Here is a 21,792-nt window from a genome sequence, read left to right as displayed (position 1 = left end):
CGGGGTCGGCCCGGCCCGGGCGCGGGACCAGGCGCGGGCGGGCCCTCCTCGTGGCCCCGGCTCTCCAGGGCCCCCGTCCCCCGGCCCAGCGCACTGACCTCCGCGTCCCAGGCCGCCAGGTGCGCCCGGCCCGCGGCGCCGCCCGGCCGCCGCAGCCCCGCGCACTGCGCATGTCGGGCCGGCCCGGCTCGGCTGGAACCAGATCCAGCCGGCTGGGCGGTGACGCAAGCGCGCGGCGGGCGTGCGGGCGGGGCCCCGCGGGGCGGGGCTCCCGGCGGGCCGGCGCAGGGGAGGCGGGAGAGCCACGCGGGGCGGGCGGCACGCAGGCGCCTGCGGACGCGGGCTCGGGGGCGCGCCCGCACCTCCGCCGCGGCAGCGGGGCGCCTGGCCTGCTGGGTCCCCCGCGGGGCCCGGCGCAGCAGTCCCTGGGGCCGGAGCGCTGTGGGGACGCCGCCTGCGCCCGAGCCACGGAGCACGCCCTCGGCTCCGGCCAGCCGCGTGCCCCCCGCCCGGACGGCAGCTCCGCGGGCGCCGGCGCCGCCCCGCACGGCGCGGGGGCGCGATGCAGCCTCCAGGGATGCAGCGACGGCGGCGCCCTTCGCCCCAAGACAGAGCCGCGCGCGCACGTCCATAGCCAGAGCGACCCGCGTCCCGCGCCGTCCCGGCTGCTGAGCGCGTGCTGTGCGCGGGCGGGCGGGCGTGGGCTTCCCGCCCTGGGTGTGGGGGTCCCAGCCTCCCGGGCCGCTGACGATCGCCACGGTCCCCGCGCCAAGACCACATCTTTTTGAGCTTTTCCTCTGGGCTATTTCCGCACCACCCAAGGCCGATCCGCACGCAGAGGCTCGCGCGGGGCTGCAGAGGCCCCGGGTCAGAGCTGGGTGGACGGGGAGGGGCCGGGCGGGGCCCTGCTGGCCCACGACCAGGGTCTCTGTGCTAGGCGGTCTCACCTCCGGGACCCTGCGTAACCCCCCGGGTGCTGGCATCCGCACTCTCACTTTTACAGATAAGGAAGCTGAGGCTCGGCAATATTAAACGGTTTTCAAGATTGCTGGTTCGTGGAACGGACTCCACGTGTGGTCTTCTGAGTCGCAGAGGATCCGCGTGCTGATTTCCCAGTGCGTCTCCTGTCTCAGTCCTGCGACCCCCAGTCTGGTTTCTTCATCCCACGGTCTTGTTCTGTGACTCTAATGGGCCACCTTGGGAGACTGGTGATGGGGAGAGATGGCCCGGGGCGAGGGAGGGGGGACACCGCAGCCCCGAGGGAGCTTCGTGCTCCCTCCTCGTCTCCCGCTCCCCGCCACCCCGCCCCCTACGCTGTGCAGACGAGGCGCAGGGTGTGAAATGGGCCAGGTTGGCCCGCTCCCAGTCCAGCTCCTTCCCAGGCCCTTGGCTGCCCAGGGGCCTGTCTGCAGGATACACTCGGTCCTCGCGAGGCTTCAAACAGAGGCAGGTGGAGCGCACCCCCAGCAGGTGCTGCGGGGCCGTGCGACCCCCGGTGATCCGCCCCTGACTGGTGTCGGAGAGCAGCAGGCACAGGGCTACTCGCTGTAGGAGGGCACTTGGTCCAGCCCCCAGGGCCTCTGTGGACAAGATCCAGCTGGTGGAGGGGGACAGCGTGGCTGAGAGGCCTGCTTGTCGTGTGACCCTGGCAGCGGCACTGGGTCCACCCTGAGGAACCCCAGAGACCCTAGAACCCCCACCCCGGGCAACTTGGCCCAGCAGCTCCTGGTCAAGACAAGTGGGTGCATGACGGCTGTCCACAAGTATCTGTAAAGCAGCATCTTCACACGAGACATTCTTCTAAGTGCTACGCTAACTGAGGGAAACAAAACAGACAAAAACGCCTGCTACCACAGACCATGCCCCAGTCGCCCCAGAGCTCGTATGTTATAATCCCACCCCCCACCCCGTGATGGCACTAGGAGGTGAGGCCTTTTACAGGTGATCAGATCATGAGGGTGGGGACCTCACGAAGGGATCAGTGCCCTCATCAGAGAGACCCAGAGAGCTCCTCACCCCTCCACCGTGTGAGAACCCACCAGACACCAAAAGTGCCAGCAGTTTTGATCTTGACTTTCAGCTTCCAGATCTGTAAGATACACATTTGTTACTTATAAGCCAGCCAGCCTATAGTATTTTGTGACAGCAGCCGGAACTAAGACAGCTGACCACAGTGAGACTACATTAGAAGGCTATAGTATTAACGAGGAAAATTAGGTACGAGAGACAGAGTTGGTTATTTATGTTTTGTAATTTTAAATGGTTGGGACTTCCCTGGTGGCTCAGTGGTTAACAATCCGCCTGCCAATGCAGGGGACACAGGTTCCATCCCTGGTCCAGGAAGATCCCACATGCCACGGAGTAACTAAGCCTGTGTGCCACAACCAGAGAAAACCCGCATGTAGCAATGAAGACCCAACGCAGCCAAAAATAAATAAGTAAATAAATAAATAAATAAAATGGTTGGAGGAGGGGACTTGGTGGTCCAGTGGTTAAGAATCTGTCTTCCAGTGCAGGGTGTGTGGGTTCGATCCTTAGTCGGGGAACTGAGATCCCACATGCTGCCTGGCAAGGAAGCCGACACACTCTAGACTGCTGCTCCACAACTAGAGAGCCCGTGCGCCTTAACAAAAGGTCCTGTGTGCCTGAACAGAGATCCCGCGTGCTACAATAAGACCTGACGCAGGCAAATAAACAGAGACATAAACGTGTGTGTGTGTGTGTGTTTTAAATTAAAAAAATTAAAGTGGTTGGAAGAGGATGCAGGTCAAGGAAAGGGGATCAGGACGGTGACACCTGCGACTCGGAGGGGAGGGAACAGCAGCGGATATTTGGGAGAGATGTGGTCCAGGCGAAGGGAGCAGTGCCCCCATCCTTGGGGGGGGACGGGGGGCACAGAGGCCATGTGAGGCAGAGGCGGAGCCAGGATGGCTGGGGGCGCAGGGAGGAGGGGAGAACGGCTCTGCCCAGCTGGCATTCTAGAGCATGAACCTGGGACCAACCCCCCCCCCCCCCGAGGCAGTAAGGTTTCACCCCCAGGGTGCCAGCACCCCAAGACCAGGGGATCGTGCTGAGTCACTACGGAAGGAACAAATGCGTCTGACACAGATGTCATTAACCAGCACGTCCGGCTGCTGAGCAAGCCCCGCTTCCCACGCACGCCACCTCCCGAGAACTGGCCCCTGGAGGAATCGCTGGGTACGTGCAGGCGGTGTGGGACACCCACCTGGATGCCAACACCTGCTCCAGCCCACAGAAGTCCTACACAAACCCCTTCCCTCCCAGTCACCCCGCCACCGGGTCAGGCCCTGCTTGGAAGCGCTTGACGGGTGGAAATTGTGAGTGTGAGTATGAGGGGAGCCCCAGCCGCAGGGGAGCGGGTTCTGCTGTCGGCCACAAGCGAGAGGAAGCAAAGAACTGCTGGAGGCCTTGCTGCAGCCAGCCCAGCAGCCCCTCCGGAGACACCATCGCAGGCCGGGCTGTCTCAAAGGCGACGACACGCCTGACTCCAGGACCTTACATCCAAGCCAAGTGGCTTCACTGGAATTCTATTAAACACTTAAAGAAGAATTAACACCAATTTTATACAATCTCTTCCAGAAGATGGAAGCAAAGGAACCATTTCCCAATCTGCTCTATGAGGCCAGTGTGACCTTCATACCAAAACCAAACAAAAACAGTACCAAAAAAGAATGAAAGAAAAAGAAAAATATAGTCCGAAATCTCTCATAAACACAAAAATCCTACTCAGCAACATATAAAAAGAATTACAGGGACTTCCCTGGTGGCGCAGTGGTTAAGAATCCTCCTGCCAATGCAGGGGACACGGGTTGCATCCCTGGCCTGGGAAGATCCCACATGCTGCGGAGCAACTAAGCCCGTGCGCCACAACTACTGAAGCCTGCATGCCTAGAGCCCGTGCTCCACAAGAGAAATCACCGCACTGAGAAGCCCGCGCACCACAAGGAAGGGTAGCCCCTGCTCATCGCAACTAGAGAAAGCCTGTGCGCAGCAACAAAACCCCAATGCAGCGAATAAATAAATAAATTAAAAAAAAAGAATTATACACCATAACCGAGTGAAGTCTGTTCCCAAGACACAAGGCTGGCTCAATATTGAAGAAGCCGTCTGTAAGCACGTTACATCGATGGTTAAAGAAGAACTGTCACATGATCACATCGACTGATGCAGGAAAAGCATCTGACAAAATTCAAAACTCATTCCTGATACACATTCTCAGAAAACCAGTAACGGAGGAGAGCTCCCTCAACTTGGTATATAACACGCAAACCGCTCCCCCACCAGACTGGGAACAAGGCAAGGAGACCCACCCTCATCACTGCTATTCAACAGAACACTAGAAGTTCCAGCCAGCGCGCCAAAGCGAGACAGTGACATCAAAGGCACTCCGACTGCAAAGGAAGAAATACAACTGTCTACATTTATGGCTGGCATGATGGCCAGCATGGAAGGTCCCGAGGGATCTGCACATTTTTTATCTGTGTGTGTCCTGTTACTGCAGCACCATCTGTTGAAAAGTCTCTAATGAATTACTTTTATACCTCTGTCAAAAATCAAGTTGCTGATGTGGGACAGTTTCTGGAGTCTCTAATTAAATGTGTCTCTCCTTCCATCAACACCATACTATTGCTTGTTTGCTTTTTGTTTACCACTAATAAACCAAGATCTATTTAGAAACTTCTAAACCTACCATAAGTGGCACTTGCCAAGCCCTAGGTCCACCCTCCATACCAAGCTCCAAGGGGCAACAACAGTTCACCCACCACCACCCCCGCCCCGCCCCTTCACCTCCCCCTGCCCACCACCAAGCACGCACACCCACACCCCAGGCCTTGCCAGAGACCTAGAGTGCACTCTCCTTCTAGGAGGCATTCCTCCTGGGCCCAGGAGCCAGGGTGGCAGCCCCTGGCATCCCAGGAGGTGATGGTGGCCAGAGCTGCTTGCATAAGGTTAGGAAAGAGAATAAGGAAGGAGGCACCGAGGAGGGCTCCCTGGAAACCCCGACGTACCCCTGTACAACAGCGCGGCTCCCGCGTGGAAAAGCCTGCTCCGCGAATCATGCGAACACCCAAGGCTGGGCTGAGGCCAGAAGCAAGGCCGGGCTGGTAGGAACAGCACTGCACTGTCACGCTAAACAGGGCCTCAGCGTTCACGGCCGCTGCACAGAAATACAGCTGACTGCTGTGTGTTCACCCGAGGCAGAGGAGCAAGGCCACGAGCGGGGAACCAGCCTGCACCAATGTCCAGCATCCAGCCCCCGCCCTGAACCCACGTTTTTCTGTGCAGGGGAGCCTGCCAGACCCCCTCCCCCCACCTCCGCCGTCTTCATTTCGACAGGTCACACGGGGTAAAAAATAAGACCGCCACCCGTTATTCTGTCGTGAGGCCTCAGTCAAGTCCTGGCCCCCCACGTGGCTCGGGCCCTTCACTGCGGTGCGGATGGTGTCCAGGGGCCAGCAGACGCCGCGACAGCCCCGGCGTGCAAAGCCCGGGCCCTGGGCCCCCCCGGGGACCCCGCTCCCGCTCTCCAGGAAGCACCGTGTCACGCACACAGTTTTTAACGTTGATTAAAGGTTTGGAAAGTGAAAAAATAAACTTCCAGTGTAAAAACTCCAGTTCTTTCCCCTCCTAAGCCCAGCTTCGAGGCGCACACACGAGAGGTCCTAACCGCAGCGGCAGTCAAGCCCCGCCCGGGGTCAGCAAGACCAAGACTGCGCGTCGGGCCTGGGGACCCCCCGCCGCAGCAGGCGTGGGGGGGGCGCGCGCTCGGCCCGCCGCCCTCCCGCTCTCCTCCTCTTTTTACTACGGGAAGCGTGGTGATCCGGTGTGTCCAACAGTGCGGCCCGTCTCCCTCCTCCCCCCCATCTCCAGACATCTCATCGCTCCTTCACACGCACCTCAAACACTTCAGCGCACAGCTCTGATACGATCCGTATGTTTCACACCACCACACACACACGCAATGTACACAAATCAAAGCACACGTGACTACAGCAGAACAGCTTTTCTAAGTAATGGAATATTGTCATGACTGTATTATTTGGAAGCCAGACGATGAGTTCTTCTTGGCTAAAACGTGGCAGAAAAGTTTCTTCAGTGGCATCGGGTGGCATGCGAGGTGTCTCCTGACGCTGGGGCGTGCTGACTTGACTCCTGGGGAAGGAGCCTCCGAGGCTGCAACGCGGAAGCCAGCCTCCCAAAGGCGGACAGCGACGCGGCGCCTCACGGGCTCCCACCATCAATTTCCTCCACATCCTCGGCTCTAAGGGAAGATCCAGCTTCAAGAAAACCACCCAGTGGACGACGCCCCGTAGCCACACCAGCTCCTCCCCTCCAGGATGGCTCAGACAGCCACGGGGAATCCCACCCTATCCGAGCGGGGGAGCGCCCCCGGGCCCACAGGGGGGCTGCACAAAGGCTGAGGCACAGTGCCCACCGCAGAGCAGGGACCGTCCCTGCCCCTCAGAACAGGGAGCACGAGGGGCCGCCAGAGCCCGCAGACCTGGTATTGACGCGGGCTCCCGTCCCCGACCGCGGCAGGACCCTGTGGTCAGTTCCTCTGCAGGCCTCTGTTTCCCCACCTACAAAGTGGAGCTGCCAAAGCGCCCCCGGGAGCTGGGCAGTGCTCTGATGAGGCCGCCGGGCGGCACAGAGCCCCAGCCGTCTGCTCCGGTCAGGGTCTGTTACCTCCTGGAGCCCGGCCGTTCTAAACCGGGCCTCGTGGCCGCTGGGAATCCCACTCAAGTGCAGGAAATCACTCCGTAAAGACCGCAGCTCGAGGCCAGCAGCTGGGGTCCCTTTCTAGGCCCTGAGGGCACCGTGGGCGGCCTCGAGGGTCCCCGACTCACCCTGCACGCCCGCGTGCTGCGGAGAACAAGCGGGCGCAGTGCCTGTTTCTCTTGGACGCACAGCCCACGTGGCTGCACAGCCGGGGCCGCGACGGCCCTCAGCTCAGCACATCGCGGGTGAACCTGCCGTCCCTGAGCTGCTGCTGGGGAGAGCGGCACCCAGGCACGGAGCCCCCATGCCCCTGCCCCCCCCACATCCATGTGCCCCCATAGTGGGGGGCTGCCCTCCTCTCCCGACCCTCGGCTGGGGTGGCCGTGGGAGAGCCGGGGTGGCCAGGCTGGCGAGGGGTGTGGAGAAAGAGTGGAGCGAGGCGGCGGGGTGGCCCCAGGTCTGCGCAGGACGGCGCCTGGAGTCGGAGTGGACAGAGGGGCCCTCCCCGCAGTGTGTGCCCACAGGGCAGCGTCCTCGCCGCAGCCGCCCAACTCAGACTTGGAGGAGAGACAGCCAGGCTCTCTCCAACGGGGTCCTCGTGGGCTCACCCGCTGGGGGTCGGTGGTCCTTCGCATATGCAGACCAGAAGTCGAGAAGATGGCCACGGGGCAGCGGAGGGCAGGCCGCTGCCGGGCCAGCATCGGGACACCCGAGAGCCAGAGAGGCCCCATCCCCTCCCCCTCCCCGGCCGCCATCAGGTGGCCTGGGGGTTCTCAGGAGGGGCCACATTCTCCAGACCTAAGAAGCACCACGAAGGCTGTTTCCCGGGCTGCTGGGTGCGGGGGTGCCCGTCGGCCTCAGGCTAGACAGCGCTGGGAGCAGGCCTCCGAGCGTGGCTGAGGCCGTGGCTTGGGCCTTGGTGGCCCTCCTCCGGGCTGGCCCAGCGCACCTCTGCCAGCTCCCGGTGTCCCTGGTGCTCCCTGCGGAGGACCAGAGCCCCAGCTCACTGCCTGCCTCGCGCCGGACGGGGCTCCTGGAGGGTGGGCCCTCGCGTTGACCTCTCAGAGCCACGGATCTCACCCAGGCCTGGGATGGGCACTGCCGGGCAGGGCTGACACTGAGTGCCACTCCACTGCCCTCCCTGAGTCGGGGTGGCCCCTGCGCTGGGCCCTGCCCCCCAAGGGCAGGGACCCTGTCAGACACCCACCCCGGGCGTGTCCCACACTAATAACGGGGAGATCTCTGCTTCCGGGGAGGACAGGAGAGGTGCTGGCCGAGGCCGAGCAGGACAGGATGTGGGGGGGGGGGCAGTGAGGCAACAGCTCCGACAACGGTGACAACCCGGGCTGACCACGCAGAGACCAGGGGCCAGCTGTTGGCCGACGTCCACCCCCGGCCCCTCCAGGGCAGGACTGGGACTCTCCCCAGGCCCCCACGCTTCCTTATCAAAGGTGACCACAATGACCGGGCCGGGGCAACAGGCAGGACGCTACAGTTACAGAGCCACAGAGAAGCCACACTCGCAAGAACTAACAAGGGAACTTCAATCATTCCTTGTCCTTGACCCACATTTCACATCGAATCACACTTCCCCAGAGGCGTGTAACTCCTAAAAAGGTGCATCTTCAAAAGGAAGACCCACCCTGCCTCGTCAGCAGGGGTGGCCGTCACGCCCTCACCCCACCCCCATGAGGGAAGGGCTGAGTGCGGCCTGACAGCAGGGGGCCCTCAAGTCCCTGACCAGCAGTCCAGAGCCCCCGGTGTGTGTGTGACCCACGAACGCTCCAGGCAACCAGGAGACTGGCCAAGTCTTGGGACCAGGGAGCAGCCTCCCATCCCTGAGAGGCGTGTCCGTGACCTCCGCAAAGCACCAGCCGGAGTCTCCCTTTGCTCTAAAGTGTGGTGCACAATTAGGACCCAGGAGCACATGACTGCTCCTCGGGGGGGGGCCCCCACCAGAACAGCGGGGGAGGCCGACTCGACATGGTTTCCAACACCGACACTAGAAAATGCAGCTGGAAACCCAGGAACTGGGACCAGCTTCCCACACCTCCCACCCCCTGGACGGCGCAGCTGTCCCTGCAGGCACCTGGGTCTCGCACGGGAGTGGACCTGAGCTCTGGGGAGCAGCCAGCAGCAGGCCACGGAGCTGGCATCCGCGGAGTGTGTTTACATGCGCCAGCTAGGGAACACTGGTCTGGGCTCAACTGGAGGGGGTCCACTTTGAAGACTCCCCGACACACACAGACTCTCCAATCGCCCTGGCCGCAGGCCTGCTTGGCGGAGGCAGTCTCTCTCCACAGATAAGGCAGTGGGGCCCCCGAGGGCTAAGGGGCTGGGTGGAGCCGAACGCCTGCGCTCCTGTCACTACCAGCAGCTCCCCCAGGTGCGGAGCACCCTGTGGGCAGCCCTCGATGGGCCTGGCATTCCAGGGACCCTGACCAGGAATTCTGGGGTCCGAGGCCTTTCCTAAAAGGAGATAACACGTCTCAGGCAGATTGCTAGGACAACCCAACGTCCCAAGCCCTGATCTAGAAAGCAAATACCACGTGGGTGTTAAGTTCTGGCTCCACTCTGCTCTGTGCCCTTGGGCACCCTGCTCGATACAATGTAAAATGAGTAGGACCCTGCGTGCAGGGCCCGTAAGGCACAGCTCCTCACTTTAACAGGCTGAGGTTGGCCTGCTTCCCACAGTGGACAGCGTCAGGCTACTTTCTTATAATGGTCTGTAAAGCTCTGGCACATGCAGCACGAACGCAGTCTCAGGCTGGATGAAACACGGAGTATATACCTTGAAAGGCTGCTCTGAGGGCCCAGAACAGAAGCAGGCACAGAGCCCGTCCTTCCTCACTGCTGGATGTCAGTGCCGGCTCACGGGACTAGGCCTCCCCAAGGCTGGATGCCGGCAGCCACAAAGACCTGCTGCTGAAATGAGGAGCAAGTCACCATAATGAGAACAGGGCCCCGGGGTGGAGGTGGGGGGGCAGGGTCTACAAGTGACCTGGACAGAGAGCGAGAGGCAGCTGGTCCCCCAGTGGACCTTCCTTCTGCGATCCTTGGTCCGGAAGCTGTCCTGTCCAGCAGGATGGCCCAAGGTGGAGCCCTGAGCCCCGCTGGCAGGACCCTGACACCCAGGGCCAGCCCTGCTTGCTGGTCTCATCGTTCCTGTCCCATCAACCCCTGGTCACACGGCAAACCTCCATCAGTGCAGCAACCTGCACACCTGGATTTCCAGGAGGACACGTCCTTGGCTCCGGAGCCAGAACGCATTGTTAGGGGCGCTGTCACAGCACAAGCCTTACAGCGGAGGAGACGACCTCGCTCCTGTAATTTTACCAACCCCTTATCAGAGCAGCAGCTGCAAAATTCATCGGGCTGCAAACAGGGCACTGTCTCTTTAAACGGCTTCCCTGCGGCCAGTTGTTTACAGAGAAATTCCTCAAGCCGGGAAGTAAGGGTCAATCTGGAGCCAGCCACACACTTGGGGGAGAGGAGCAGGTGCCCTGGCAGCCCCGGCCTCAGCCTTCGCGGGCGGGGTGTCTGTCCCCCGCAGATCAGAGCGCGTCCTGACTCAGCGAGCCTGCCGCCCGCCCACCTCCGCCCGCCGCGCGCCGGCCCCCCTGCGGGCCCGGGGCCGGGCGGGCTCCCGGGAGGGGCGTGGCCAGCCCCGGGGGGCGGGCCGAACTGCCGGGCGGGGCCAGGCCCGGGGGCGGGGCCGGCTCCCGGGAGGGGCGGGGCGGGGCGGGGGCGGGGGCGGCGCGGTCACGTGTGTACACAGGCCCGCGCGGCGTGCGCGCCGTGAAGCCCCGCCGCCTCTCCGAGCCCGAGCTGCCCGCTGCGCGGCGACTGCGCGGCCCGCGGCCCAGCCAGCCGGTGAGTGGGCGCCGCACGCGGGGTGGGGGCGGTCGGGCACACTCGGGGGCTCGGCCCGCCAGGCGGGCGGCAGCGCGCGGACGCCGTGGCCCGGCGCCGGGGCTGCGCTCTCGGGGCCCCGCGGCCCCGCCCGTGGCTGCCCTCCGGCCGCGCGCGGCCCGAGCGGCCGGGGCCGCGGCCCTGCGGTCATTCACCTGTCGGGGCCGCGGGGCGCCGCTGGCGCGTGGCAGGCTCAGCAGCACCGCCGGCTCCTCACAGGTCCTGCGGGGGCTGGCCGCCGGCGCCCGGGTCACCCTGGCGGTCACTTTCGTCCCCTTGTGGTTGCAAAACCTTAGGGAGTTCGCGAACAACATCTAAACGGAGAGACCAAGTGTTCTGAACGGTCTAGGACACTTGATAGAAAGAGAAAACCCCCGGGCACGGGAGGCTCCTCCGCAACGTGAAGCGGCGGCGCCCAGCCTCTGAGCGCCCGTCCACCGGGACAGGGGACCCAGCACCAAGCGAACGACACGAACACCGCAGCTGGGCGCTCTCAGCGGGGCCCCTGTCCCGGTGTCGTGGGCTAAGCAGGCTCTGGGGAGGGGGAGGCTGCGCCTGGACCTGACACACCGCCCCCCCCCCCACGCCGGCGTCCGCTCACCCGGCAGCTCCAGGCCACCTGCCGACAGCCAGCTCTGTACCTGGGCCAAGCAGCGGGCCGCCTCCTCCCCGCTCTCTGCCCGCAGCGCGCCGTGAGGGTGGCCTGCGGTCACCGCGTGGCCGGCAGCCTGCTCTCCCGGCCTCTGCGGCCGCGAGACTGTGAACGTGATGGCTCTGACCCTGCTCTCAGGCTGCTCACGCGTAACGGGGACCAGACGCTCTACCGTCTCAGCTGGGTTCTCACCGGGGCCCCGCCGAGGGGGGGCGAGAGGCCCTATTCATAATTATGCCGAGGGGACGGCCACGCGCTCCGCGACCCGCCCCGGGGCCCAGCTCTCCACCCTGGGAGCTCTTGCTGTCTTCCTAGATGCAGAAGGCCTCCAAGATAACAGGCTTTGAGAAACTGTAGCTCCCGTTTGGTGAGTGCGTCTGTGCCGAGTCAGGGACAGGAAGCTAGGGCCGGGGCCCTGCCCCTGACCGCCGCTGTCCTGCCTCCCCGGGGAGTGTGGAACCACCCTGAGGAGAGACAAGCACAGCGTCCGCTCTGCGTTGACTTGCGGTCCCTGGAACTCAGAAGCCCCTGGCAGGCGGGTGACGGGAGAAAGGCACATACATCCACTGGATGAAGGGGTGCGGGGTTTAGGTTAGAACAGTACTGCTTGTACCTGTTGTATAATGAAAAAGTGACATACTTGCAAAGAACCCTGCTAGGAAACACGCGTGTGTGATTACAGGTGGGAAGACGGGCCGGTTGCTTTCTGGGGCAGGGAGAGGAAGGTGCTCCTTGGGAAAGCCGCGTCCATCCTCCAGGCCCTCGGATGTAACCTGGAACCCTGAGAAAACATCTTGCCACCCGGCCTCTCACGCCCCAGCCGCACACCAGGGCTGTGTCTTGGGGGTGGGGCTGCTGTGTTCTGCACAGGACAGACCCACGCGTCTCCTTCCTCAGACAGGGTGTCCAGCTGTCTCCCTCGTCCGCTGCCAGCTCCTCCACCATCTCAGGATAAAGCAGGACTGGGCCACACCAGGCTGCATCTGTCCACGGGGTCTCACAGACCCAGGACCCCAGAATACCACCCCGGCACCAGAGGGGCCTCCGTCTAGGGCGTGAGAGCGAATCTTCTCTCTAATTGGAGACGCTGAGACGCGATGCTGCCAAGGGGCAGAGTGCAGCCCCCTGGAGCCTGCAAAGAGAACAGCCCTTGAGTCGCAGAGGGACAGAGGGAAACAGGCCGGGTGTCCCGTGCGTCCCCCCCCCCCAACCTCCACTGGGGTCCCCTTCCTCCCACATGGTGGGAGGGCAGATCCCACCCAGGACTTTCCCAGGTTTAATGAGAACCAAGGAAGCAAGTGTTACTATTAGACCAAGTGTAAGGAACAAAAATAACTGCTGGTTCCTCCCTTGGAAAGAACCGCAGGCAGCGATAAGATCTGTGGCTCCTCGGAGCACCCCCCCAGGGAAGAGCACACCAGGGAAAGGCAGGCCCGGGTGGGGGAGCCTGGGGGGTGCCAGCCTGCCCGAGCCTGAGTGGAGGCCCAGTCTCAGTCCGGCCCTGGAGTTTCTGAAGGAGGCTTTCTGGTTCTGTCTCCCCTGCTCAAGAGCACCTGGAAGTGGGGGGGGGCACTGGCCTCAAGCTAAGTTAGTCAGGGGACAGAAAAAGACCAAGGAACGCGTGCCCCACAAACAAAAGAACATGTGTCCCATATTCTTCCAGGGAGAGGAGCCTGGGGCCCGGTACGGGTGCCCCGCTGGCCCAGCGGCCAGGACCCGGCCGGTCGGTCCCCGTCCCCGCAGTCCTTCCTGAGCAGCCGACATGCCCGTTCTCTTCCACGAAAACCGAAGGGCTTATTGATGCCTCTGAGCCAGGCTGCCGGGTTCACACTCACCACTCCTCAACGGAGAACCTTAAAAAGCAACAGGCTACAGAAGTCAAAACACCCCATCTTTATAATGGACCATTTCTTATCACAGCCCAGGAAGGCGCAGCGTCGTGACAAGGATCAGGGTGCGTAAGCGCTCTACACTGAAAACCTGTGAACACGTCAGCCTTCCCGCCGCGTCTGGCTCCTACCAGCCGGGTGGTAATTGTAGCAAGAGCCTCTGCCCAGCATCACAAAGGGAAACAAACACTTGGGAGCCGTTTCCACAGCACTGTGACGGCTCCAGAGCATGGCGCTGCAGCCCAGGCACGGGCGCCGCGGGTCTCCAGGACCCTGGCCAGGCCGAGCTGCCTGCCTACCAGGATGCACCGCCCAGGCGCCTTGGGGAGAAGACCCCGACACCGTCTCGCACGCCCTCTTCCCTGGACACAGCCAGCCGGGCTGCAGGCACCAATCAGGAACGCTCCCACGTCGGGGAGCTCTGGGCAGGCGGGAACTGACGGGTGCGGTGGGACCAGTCCAGCGACCTCGGACGGGAGTCGGCTGGTTCTCTGGTTCGCACACGCTCGCTCAGGACCCCCGCCCGCCACAGCCGGCCCCGCCCCTGCCAGGCTGCTGCTCTGACGTGCTCCTGGCATCCTCCCATTTCCACAGAGGTGACCACGCACTGTAGCCCTGGATTTGAGCAAGCCTCTTAGTTGCCTGTGGACATTCACTTTTGAAGGGTTGGTTTATACAGTTCTGGGCTCTTTCTGAAAAAGACCGGGGAAGAAAGACGCTGACACCTGGCCTCAAAATGCTTCGAGCGGCCAGCCCAACTGGCGTGCGGCCCTTGCTTGCAGAGAACGCAGGAAGGGCCCGCAGAGTGTCTGTGCGCGGGGTGCTGTCGGGGAGGAGGCCGGCTGCACAGGGCAGGGACCCCAGCGCAGTGGAGCGCAGCCCCGGAGATGCGCTGTGCCACTGCTGAGGCCCCAGCGGGGTCCCGGGCACTCTGAGCTGTGACGGGATGGACAGGGTCCGCGCCCTCTGCCTGTGAGAACTCGCCCCCGGCCTGCGGCCTGGGACTGTGCTCACATGCTCTGTGCTCCCTCCCCCAGGTTCCCTCTCCCCACGTGTCAGTTGACAAAGATTCTGAGGGAAAGTTCCCACCGCAGCTTCCTCTGCAGTGACGGGAGGTGGAGGCGGGTGAGGACTTGTGGCCCCACCCCCGCCCCGGGGACCGGCCCGGCTCCCCACTGACTTCACTCTCTCCGTCCTCCCCCGGGCCTCTGACCCGGGGACAAAGCCAGGCAGCTGTGAGCAGGGTGCCCGGCGAGCCCGGTCCCGACCGCGAGGAGTCCTGGTCGCAGCACCTTGTCCCAGTTCACGGGCCACCGCTTGGTTGCCTGTGCAGCCCACAGGCGAGAGCTCTCACCAGCAGCATGGGTCCCTCCCGAGGGGAGGACTTGAGTCAGGCCAGTGGCGCGGCCACACTGCTTGCTCCAAGTATAAAAGCCGAGCCCTGATGCAGCAGGGCTTGGACATGCGCCCTGGGGCCCCACGGTCCCCAGATGGGTGCCGCTGCGCACCCGGCCACTGCCCGGGCCTGTGGCCAGCCCCCCCCAGCCCCCAGTCACTGATCGTGGTGGGGGGCTGCTGCCTCACTGTGCCCCGCCACCCCCCGCTGCTCCCGACACCCTAGTCCCTCTTGGGCTTCAGGGCCCCTGGGCCGCCCCCCGGTGGGCCTCTGCTCTGAGCCCACGTCCTGCAGGGCCCCCTCTGCCCAGCGTGCGCGCTTGGCTCAGCATGGGCCGGCGGCTGCCCAGGCCACAGGGCCGTCTGAGGGGGCCTCCTGGCTGCCACAGAGGAAGACAGCAGCCGTCCTGGAAGCGCTTGCTCAGGGCCCAGAGCCGAGCAGGGGACCAGGTTCTGTGGAACTCCCAGCCAGCGCCGCACTCTGTGCTCACATCACGGTCCACCTCGGAGCCAGGTGGCCATGGGTTTTCCTGGCGCGGTGTCTCCAGCTCCTCCCCGCCGGAGCCTGGAGCAGGCAGCTCTTCCCTGCCATGTGGCGCGCCGACAACCCCACCAGAGAGCCTCCGGCCCAGAGGGAGCCCCCCACCCAAGGGGCACACAGCGTGCCCAGGAGGTGGCTGCGCCTTCCCAGGGCTGGAAGTTGGCAAGTCTGGGAGAACATCTTGAAAGATGATTACTGGAACCCAGGGGGGTCTTGGAAGAAAACTACTTTTATGCACGAGAACATCTGTGGTGAATGACAGTCACTTCCGTCAAGGATCAAGGAAGAGAGACAGCTTTAGGGACAGACAGCTGAGTCCTCAGAAGCTGGGACGCGGGGGACCCAGAATGGCTCCGTTCCCTGGGCCTCCCGTGGACCCTCAGAGACAAAACCACCACCTCCACGTGCAGCAGCCCTGCCCGAGTCTCGCTCCACCCGCCCCGTCGGAGGCGGGTTCCTGTCTCCGTGCCTGTCTGACGAGCTAGCTCAAGGTGGGACGGCAGTGCCACAGCCCAAGGACCACAGGTGGACGCCCGCTTGTCTGCCCGTGAACCTCTGGCCTTGGAGCCTCAGCCTGGTTTCCTCCAGAGGGGAGGGCTGCTGGGGTCCGAGAGGGGAGCACCTGTGTTGCAGGAGTGGGGACCTTGGCTTTGCTCCCTTAAAAGCATCCCTCAGCCCCAGTGCCCCACACGCAGCAGGGTTGGCAGGGAGGCCTGAGAGCGTCTCCGTCACACAAGCAGCAGCCCCGCCAGGCCGCACGCAGGTCCGCTCGTGCGTCAGGCCCAACACGGGCCCCACCTCCTGGGCCTCTTAGGTTTTCTGTAAGAAATGTGATTTTTGAGTTCCAGCCTCTCCTGAGGCCACCCTGTCTGTGACGTGCATGCAGCCAAGCTTGGAGAGAAAGACCCTGAGCAGATGCTTCCTCAGGGGCAACGCTCTGAGTCAGCTGAGCGCCCACCCCACCATGGGGCCGACCTCGGTCCCCGAGCCTCAGGCCAGCGGTGCCCTCCCACAGGTGAGGTACGCTCTGCTCTGCCGTGCTGGGCTGCCTGCTCTCCTCTCTCCTGTCCACGGCTGGCCCCAGGCCGGGAACCACCCTGCCCCAAAGCTGCAGCGATATCTCCAGCCCCTCGAACAAGACCGGCCAGACACCCGTTCCACAGCAGCCGCGCCGCGACCGGGCAGGGAGCGGGCACCGCGAAGGCCGCCGTGCTCACGGGGCCGAGGCTGCTGCCTCCGGAGCGTAATCAGAGACGAGGCAGACAAAACCCTCATCAATAATCCATCCCCTTGCAGGAGAGGCCACGCCACCAGGGACAGCCCGAGGCCCGTGCCCGGCCTGGGGAGCTGCCTCCCACTTCTCTGCCGGCGCCGGCAGCCCCTGCCCCCCAGCCCAGGGCCACACACCAGCCAAGCGGATGAACCAGGCTTGGCGGTTCGGCTGCTGGCAGGGGTGTGATCCCTGCGGCAACGCGCCGCAGGCGTCCCTGCTCCATGGGCCGAGGCAGGTCGCCGTCCTGGTTTGGCACGCCTGCCGCACATGAGAGGCGACCACGGGCTGGGATCCGAGAGCGAGCGGGCTGTCCCCAGGCTGACGTGTTCCCTGGCCCTGTGGAGGGCGGGCAGGCAGGGGCCCAGGGAGGAGGTCAGGGCCCTGAGCAGGCAGAGGGCGCGCTTCGGGGGCAGAGCCAGGGCCTAGCCGGGTGGCAGGAGTGGGAGTCCCCGAGGGCACCGGTGCAGTCCTGCGGGAGAACAGGAGGTCGGGGCCACCCCGGCGCCCTGCCCGAGGAAGGGGCCACGGACGGGACCTGGCGCGGGTCCTGCACGTGGGTGCCGGTGCCGGAGGAGGGGCGGGGCGGTCTTGGAGGGTGGCGAGGCAGCCGAGGCGTGGGAGGAAGGCGGCCACCCCAGCCAGGGCGCGTCTGGAGCCGGGCAGCCGGGGCCGGGGTGGGCTGGCAGGGAGTGGGGGCGGGAGGGGGCGCAGGAGAGGACAGGCCCAGGAGCCGGGAGGGGCCCAGCGGGTGGCCGGGTGGGCAGCTCTGACCAGCAGGTGTCGGGAGGGCCCCAGGGATGGGGGGACAGGACCAGCCTGTTCCTAGGGCCAGGTGGGATGAGAGGCCACTGCGGTCCTCGTTCATCCTGATCCCAGGAGCTGGGGGGGGCTACAGCAGGTGACAGGGCCACCAGAAGTTAGATTATTAATCCTGCCACGGGGGGAGAACGTGGCTGCTTTCAGAACGAAAACCACAGGGCATGGAGCGTTTGGCGCCGGCAAGGACGGCCCACCGAGGCAGCCTGGAGAAGGGGCCCAGCCCGCTCAGCGTCCGTCCGCCTGGCCTCGTCTCTGCTGCCTCTGGGAGGGGCCGGACCTCGGAGAGGGCGCTTCCTGGAATCCTGCCCTCTGTGCTGGCCGCAGTCCAGCCCAGCTTCCCCTTTCTCGGGAAGGAAGTGAACAGAGGGCCGGTGACGGGAGAGACCGGCCCAGCCTGAGCCTGTGTGGAGGGTGGCTGCCAGGCCACTGTTCACAGGCCTGTCCTCACGCGGCCTCCGGGCGGGGGGGGCAGCCTTGTTCCCAGATCCCTGCACTTGCAAAACCAGAGCGCGAAGGGAAGTGGGGTGACCGGGGGAGGTGGGGGGAGGGGAGAGGCAGGGACAGTCTGCGGCCAGGACGGCCACCCCCGCCGACGTCCGCGGGACGCCCGGAGTGTGACAGGCGTGACCGGCGTGAGGCTGAGCGGGTCTGGCCGGCTGCTCTGTCACCCGGGTGGGTGGTCACGTCCCCACGGGGCTGCCGCTCTCCTGCCAGACTCCCTGCTGCTCGGCAGGGCTGGGGGCGGGGGGGCGGGGGTTGCGGTGCCGCCTGCGGAGCCTCCCCGGACAAGATCCCCAGCCCCCCCGCAAGCCCACAGGCGCCACCCAGTCTTGAGCCAGGTGGCCACCCAGCCCCGGCCTGCAGGTGGCCCGGTGACACGTCCCCTCGGTGCTGGTGGTGTCACCGTCTGCTTCCTTCCCGTCTTCTCACCTCACGTCCCCACACAAGTGAGGACGGGCCTCCCCGCTTCAGAAAACACCAGGCCCCCGCACCTGTGCAGGAGACGGTGCCCCCGACAGGTGTCCCCGTCCCAGGCCCTCTGAGTGGCGTCTGGAGACGAGGGGCCTCCAGGGAGGACGTGGGGACAAAAAGCAAAGACAGACGGAAGCAAATGAAAGCTTCAGTCTTAAGTTTGCGGGCTGCACCTGAAGTCGGCGGTGTCCTCCCTGCTGACAGGAAGAGGACGCGCACACAGCTGCCTGTAGCTCACGGGGCAGAGTTTCTACGTTCTGTGCTCGTGAGCTGGCAGGAAACAGAACTCGGGTGGGTCTTAACCTGAAACTGAGCGCTGACCGTTGAGACACTCAGAGCCCCTCTCAGGTCGAGTGAGCCCACGAAGGAAGTTCTGAGCAGAGCGGCTCCACGTGACCACCTCCCGAGCGTCGAGCCATTCTTTGCCCGGGGCAGGGCCCTGGCAGCAGCCCCGCTCCTCTGCGGACAGCGCTCCCCCTGCCCTCCTTGGCCGCAGCCCACGAGCCCACGGGACCCCTCCACGGCCGACGGTGCGGGTGGGCCGCCCTCTGCCCTGTTTCCGAGAACAGCTGTTCTGTGGGTTCCCCGGCTGAACCCGCCCTCCACGTGGATGGATGGCGACCCCAGGAGCAGTGGGGCCACCAGGGGACCCACCACCGGGCCCCAGGGCAGCCAGAGGGCAGGGCCGCCCGTCCCACGGGCCGGCCCTTCCAGACGTAACCCTTGTGGCCCCAAGCTGGCTGTAAACAGAGAGCAGGCACTGCACCTGCCCCGGGAGAAGGGGCGTCGCAAGAACCCACAGGCGGACACACGCTCACCCACGCTGCCTGGAGGAGTGGCCCCTCAGAGCGGCACCGGGAAGCCTGGGGACCGGAGCGCAGCAGGGTGGGCGCGGCAGGAGAGCAAGGGCGTGTGGAGGGGAGGAGGGGAGGGGCCGCAGACCCTGGGAGCTTCCGGAGGCCCCGAGAGCCGGGTGAGGCCAGAGCGGAGGGGGACTGGGCCGTGGGCTGGTCACGGCAGGGACGGGCTGCTCTGGCGGACCTGCTCCCCGTCCCCCAGCCGCCTTCCAGGCCGCGGCTCAGTGGGCGTTCGGGACAGAGGTGGGAGAGAAGGGCCAGCACCGAGCGGGCTGGAGGAGGGCGTAGAGGGCTCTGAGGACCTCGCGGGAGGGCAAGCCCCCTGCCTGGAGCTCCCGCCGGCTCCCTGGACCCAAGGGCTCTGGAAGGAGGACCCGTGTGGTGGCCAAACGCGGCGGCCCACAAATGCCCGTGGGCCTCACACACGTTGTCCCACGTGCCCCGCATCTGCTCCCTGTGGCAGGCTCTCTCCTGCGGGGTGGGGACTGGGTCACTGTCGGCAGGGCGGGGCCTCGCTGTGACCCTGGGCCTGGGCTGCCGGCCTCGCTCTGAGAGCAGGGGGCCTGGTTGATCAGAACACGTACAGTGGAAGGTTTCCTCCCCAGGACGCGCACGTTTCTCAAGGACGTCTGTTCTCCCCTTGTGGCTCCTCCACCCGCCTGGGCTCCCTGAGACCCCCCCGCCCGCTGGTACCAAGCTTGCGTGCACACCATGCGCAGACCACCTCGCACACACCTCCGGCCCCTCCTCAGGCTTCCTGGCGCCCGGGCCCAGTGCCGGCACGCTGGAGCTCAGGCGGGCACCCGCTCCTGGGGCTGCCCAGGCGGCACGGGGGAGGTGGATTTCTGGGCACAGACGCAGGATGGAGGGGAGGGTGGGGCAGGGTGCAGGAAACCAGGGCTGTGGCCGCCTCCGGGGCAGAAAGGCGGCGGTTCCCGCTGAAGGAGGGGCTGACGTGGCCGCGGGAGGCCAGGCCTCGGGTCCACCCCTTCCTCCACAGGTCTTTCTCGCGGTGGTCCAGTCACCATTCGTCACCAAAAGGTGACGGCAGACACGTTATGGCTCCGAGAGCTGTAGGCTTCCCTCGCACGTAGAGCCGGGGAAGCTCCCGTGGCCATTAGGGCCCTCACAGCTTCCAGCGATGCCATCTCCAGGTCAGAGAGAATACCCACGCGGTACAGCTTCTGGCTGCCCGGCTGGTCCAGGGGGCGGGGAGGGGGCGGGCTCCGGAGGCCGCAGGGAGGGACTCACACACGGCTCTCCCCACAGCCCGCCATGTGGAGCTGCAACCTCAACGGCACGGGCGGCGAGGACCCGCTCCCCTGCCAGCACGCCCAGCGGGCGCTGTCCGCCCTGTCCCTGCTCTACCTGCTGGTGGGCGTGCCCCTCGGCCTCGGCCACAACGCGCTGCTGCTGCTGGCCAACCTGCAGGACCCGGGCGGCATGACCATGCCCGACGTCTACTTTGCCAACATGGCCGCGGCCGGCCTGCTGCTCAGCGCCCTGGCGCCCGCGCACCTGCTGGGCCCCGGCGCGCTCGGCTGGGCCGTGTGGGACCTGGGCGGCGAGGCCCACGTCACGCTGCGGGTGCTGTTCAACGTGGCGGCGCTGGTGGCCCTGTACTCCACGGCGCTGCTGGGCCTCGACTGCTACATCGAGCGGGCGCTGCCGCGCACCTACATGTCCAGCGTCTACAACACCCGGCACGTGTGCGGCTTCGTGTGGGGCGGCGCCCTGCTCACCGGCTTCTCCTCGCTGCTCTTCTACGTCTGCAGCCACGTGGCCGCCAGGCTCGCCGAGTGCGCGCAGATGCGGCACACGGAGGCTGCCGACGCCATCATGCTGCTCATCGGGTACCTGGTTCCCGGCCTGGCCGCACTCTACGCGCTCGTGCTCCTCATGCGCGTCCGGAAGGAGGACACGCCGCTCGACCGGGACGCGGGCCGGCCAGACCCCTCGGTGCACAGGCTCCTGGTGGCCACTGTGTGTGCGCAGTTCGGGCTCTGGACGCCCCACTACCTGACGCTCCTGGGGCACACGGTCCTGGCCGCGCGGGGGAGGCCAGTGGATAGGCACCACCTGGGGACGCTGCTGCTCGCCAAGGACCTGTCCAGGTTCCTGGCCTTTGCCAGCAGCGCCGTGGTGCCGCTTCTTTACCGCCACATCGACAGAAGCTTCCCCGGCAAACTCCGGCGGCTGATGAAGAAGCTGCACCGGGGGCATGAGAGCTGCTCCCTGGACCAGACAGGGCCGCAGCCGGCCACGGCCTAGACGCTGCTCCACGCACCTCGTGGGACCGGAGGGACGGCCCACGGTGATCGGGTGCCCTGTGCCCACCACTTGCTCCCTCCCTCCCGGGTCTGGCATCCAGCCGACGTGCTGGCACCGTCACCTGCTCCCTGCCAGCCTCCCTCCAAGCGATCAGGCAGGACCAGGTGCATCCCCTGTGTCCTCCCACAAAAGGCCACCCTCAGGCCAAGGCTATGATGTCAGAGCAGCAGGTGCCGGGGTGAGGTCGAGCTGTGCCATCAGGGTGCCCGGCCGCCCTCGGGTGTGTGCCGTCTCCCACGTGCACCTTTCAGGTCCACGCCCATGACAGCCTGCTTCCCCTCAGCCTACATCGGCTTTCAAATGAAGTGATGAAATCTAACACCACTATTTATACCGTGTTGTTAAAATCCTCCATCCCCTTCCCTCTTGCTTTGTTGCTGGGTAGGAGGGTCAGGAGGTATTGAAATGAA

General features: G+C 64.9%; 2 protein-coding genes across 2 annotated transcripts in view; one reads left to right on the top strand and one right to left on the bottom strand.

The window, feature by feature from the left end:
• C9H7orf50 (chromosome 9 C7orf50 homolog) overlaps positions 1 to 21,792 on the bottom strand; it is an 86,665-nt gene that overhangs the window by 16,813 nt on the left and 48,060 nt on the right. The window lies entirely within an intron of this gene.
• Positions 10,513 to 21,700, top strand: GPR146 (G protein-coupled receptor 146). The gene is made up of 2 exons (XM_057748955.1): positions 10,513 to 10,614; positions 20,321 to 21,700. Exon 2 carries the CDS (start codon positions 20,327 to 20,329, stop codon positions 21,320 to 21,322), a length of 996 nt encoding a protein of 331 aa, XP_057604938.1. The 5' UTR covers positions 10,513 to 10,614; positions 20,321 to 20,326; the 3' UTR covers positions 21,323 to 21,700.

This window comes from Hippopotamus amphibius, chromosome 9, assembly GCF_030028045.1.
Source record: "Hippopotamus amphibius kiboko isolate mHipAmp2 chromosome 9, mHipAmp2.hap2, whole genome shotgun sequence".
In the NCBI taxonomy this organism is placed as follows: Eukaryota; Metazoa; Chordata; class Mammalia; order Artiodactyla; family Hippopotamidae; genus Hippopotamus; species Hippopotamus amphibius.
Note: the sequence above shows the minus strand (reverse complement) of the source record. Positions and strands in the feature narration are given on the sequence as shown.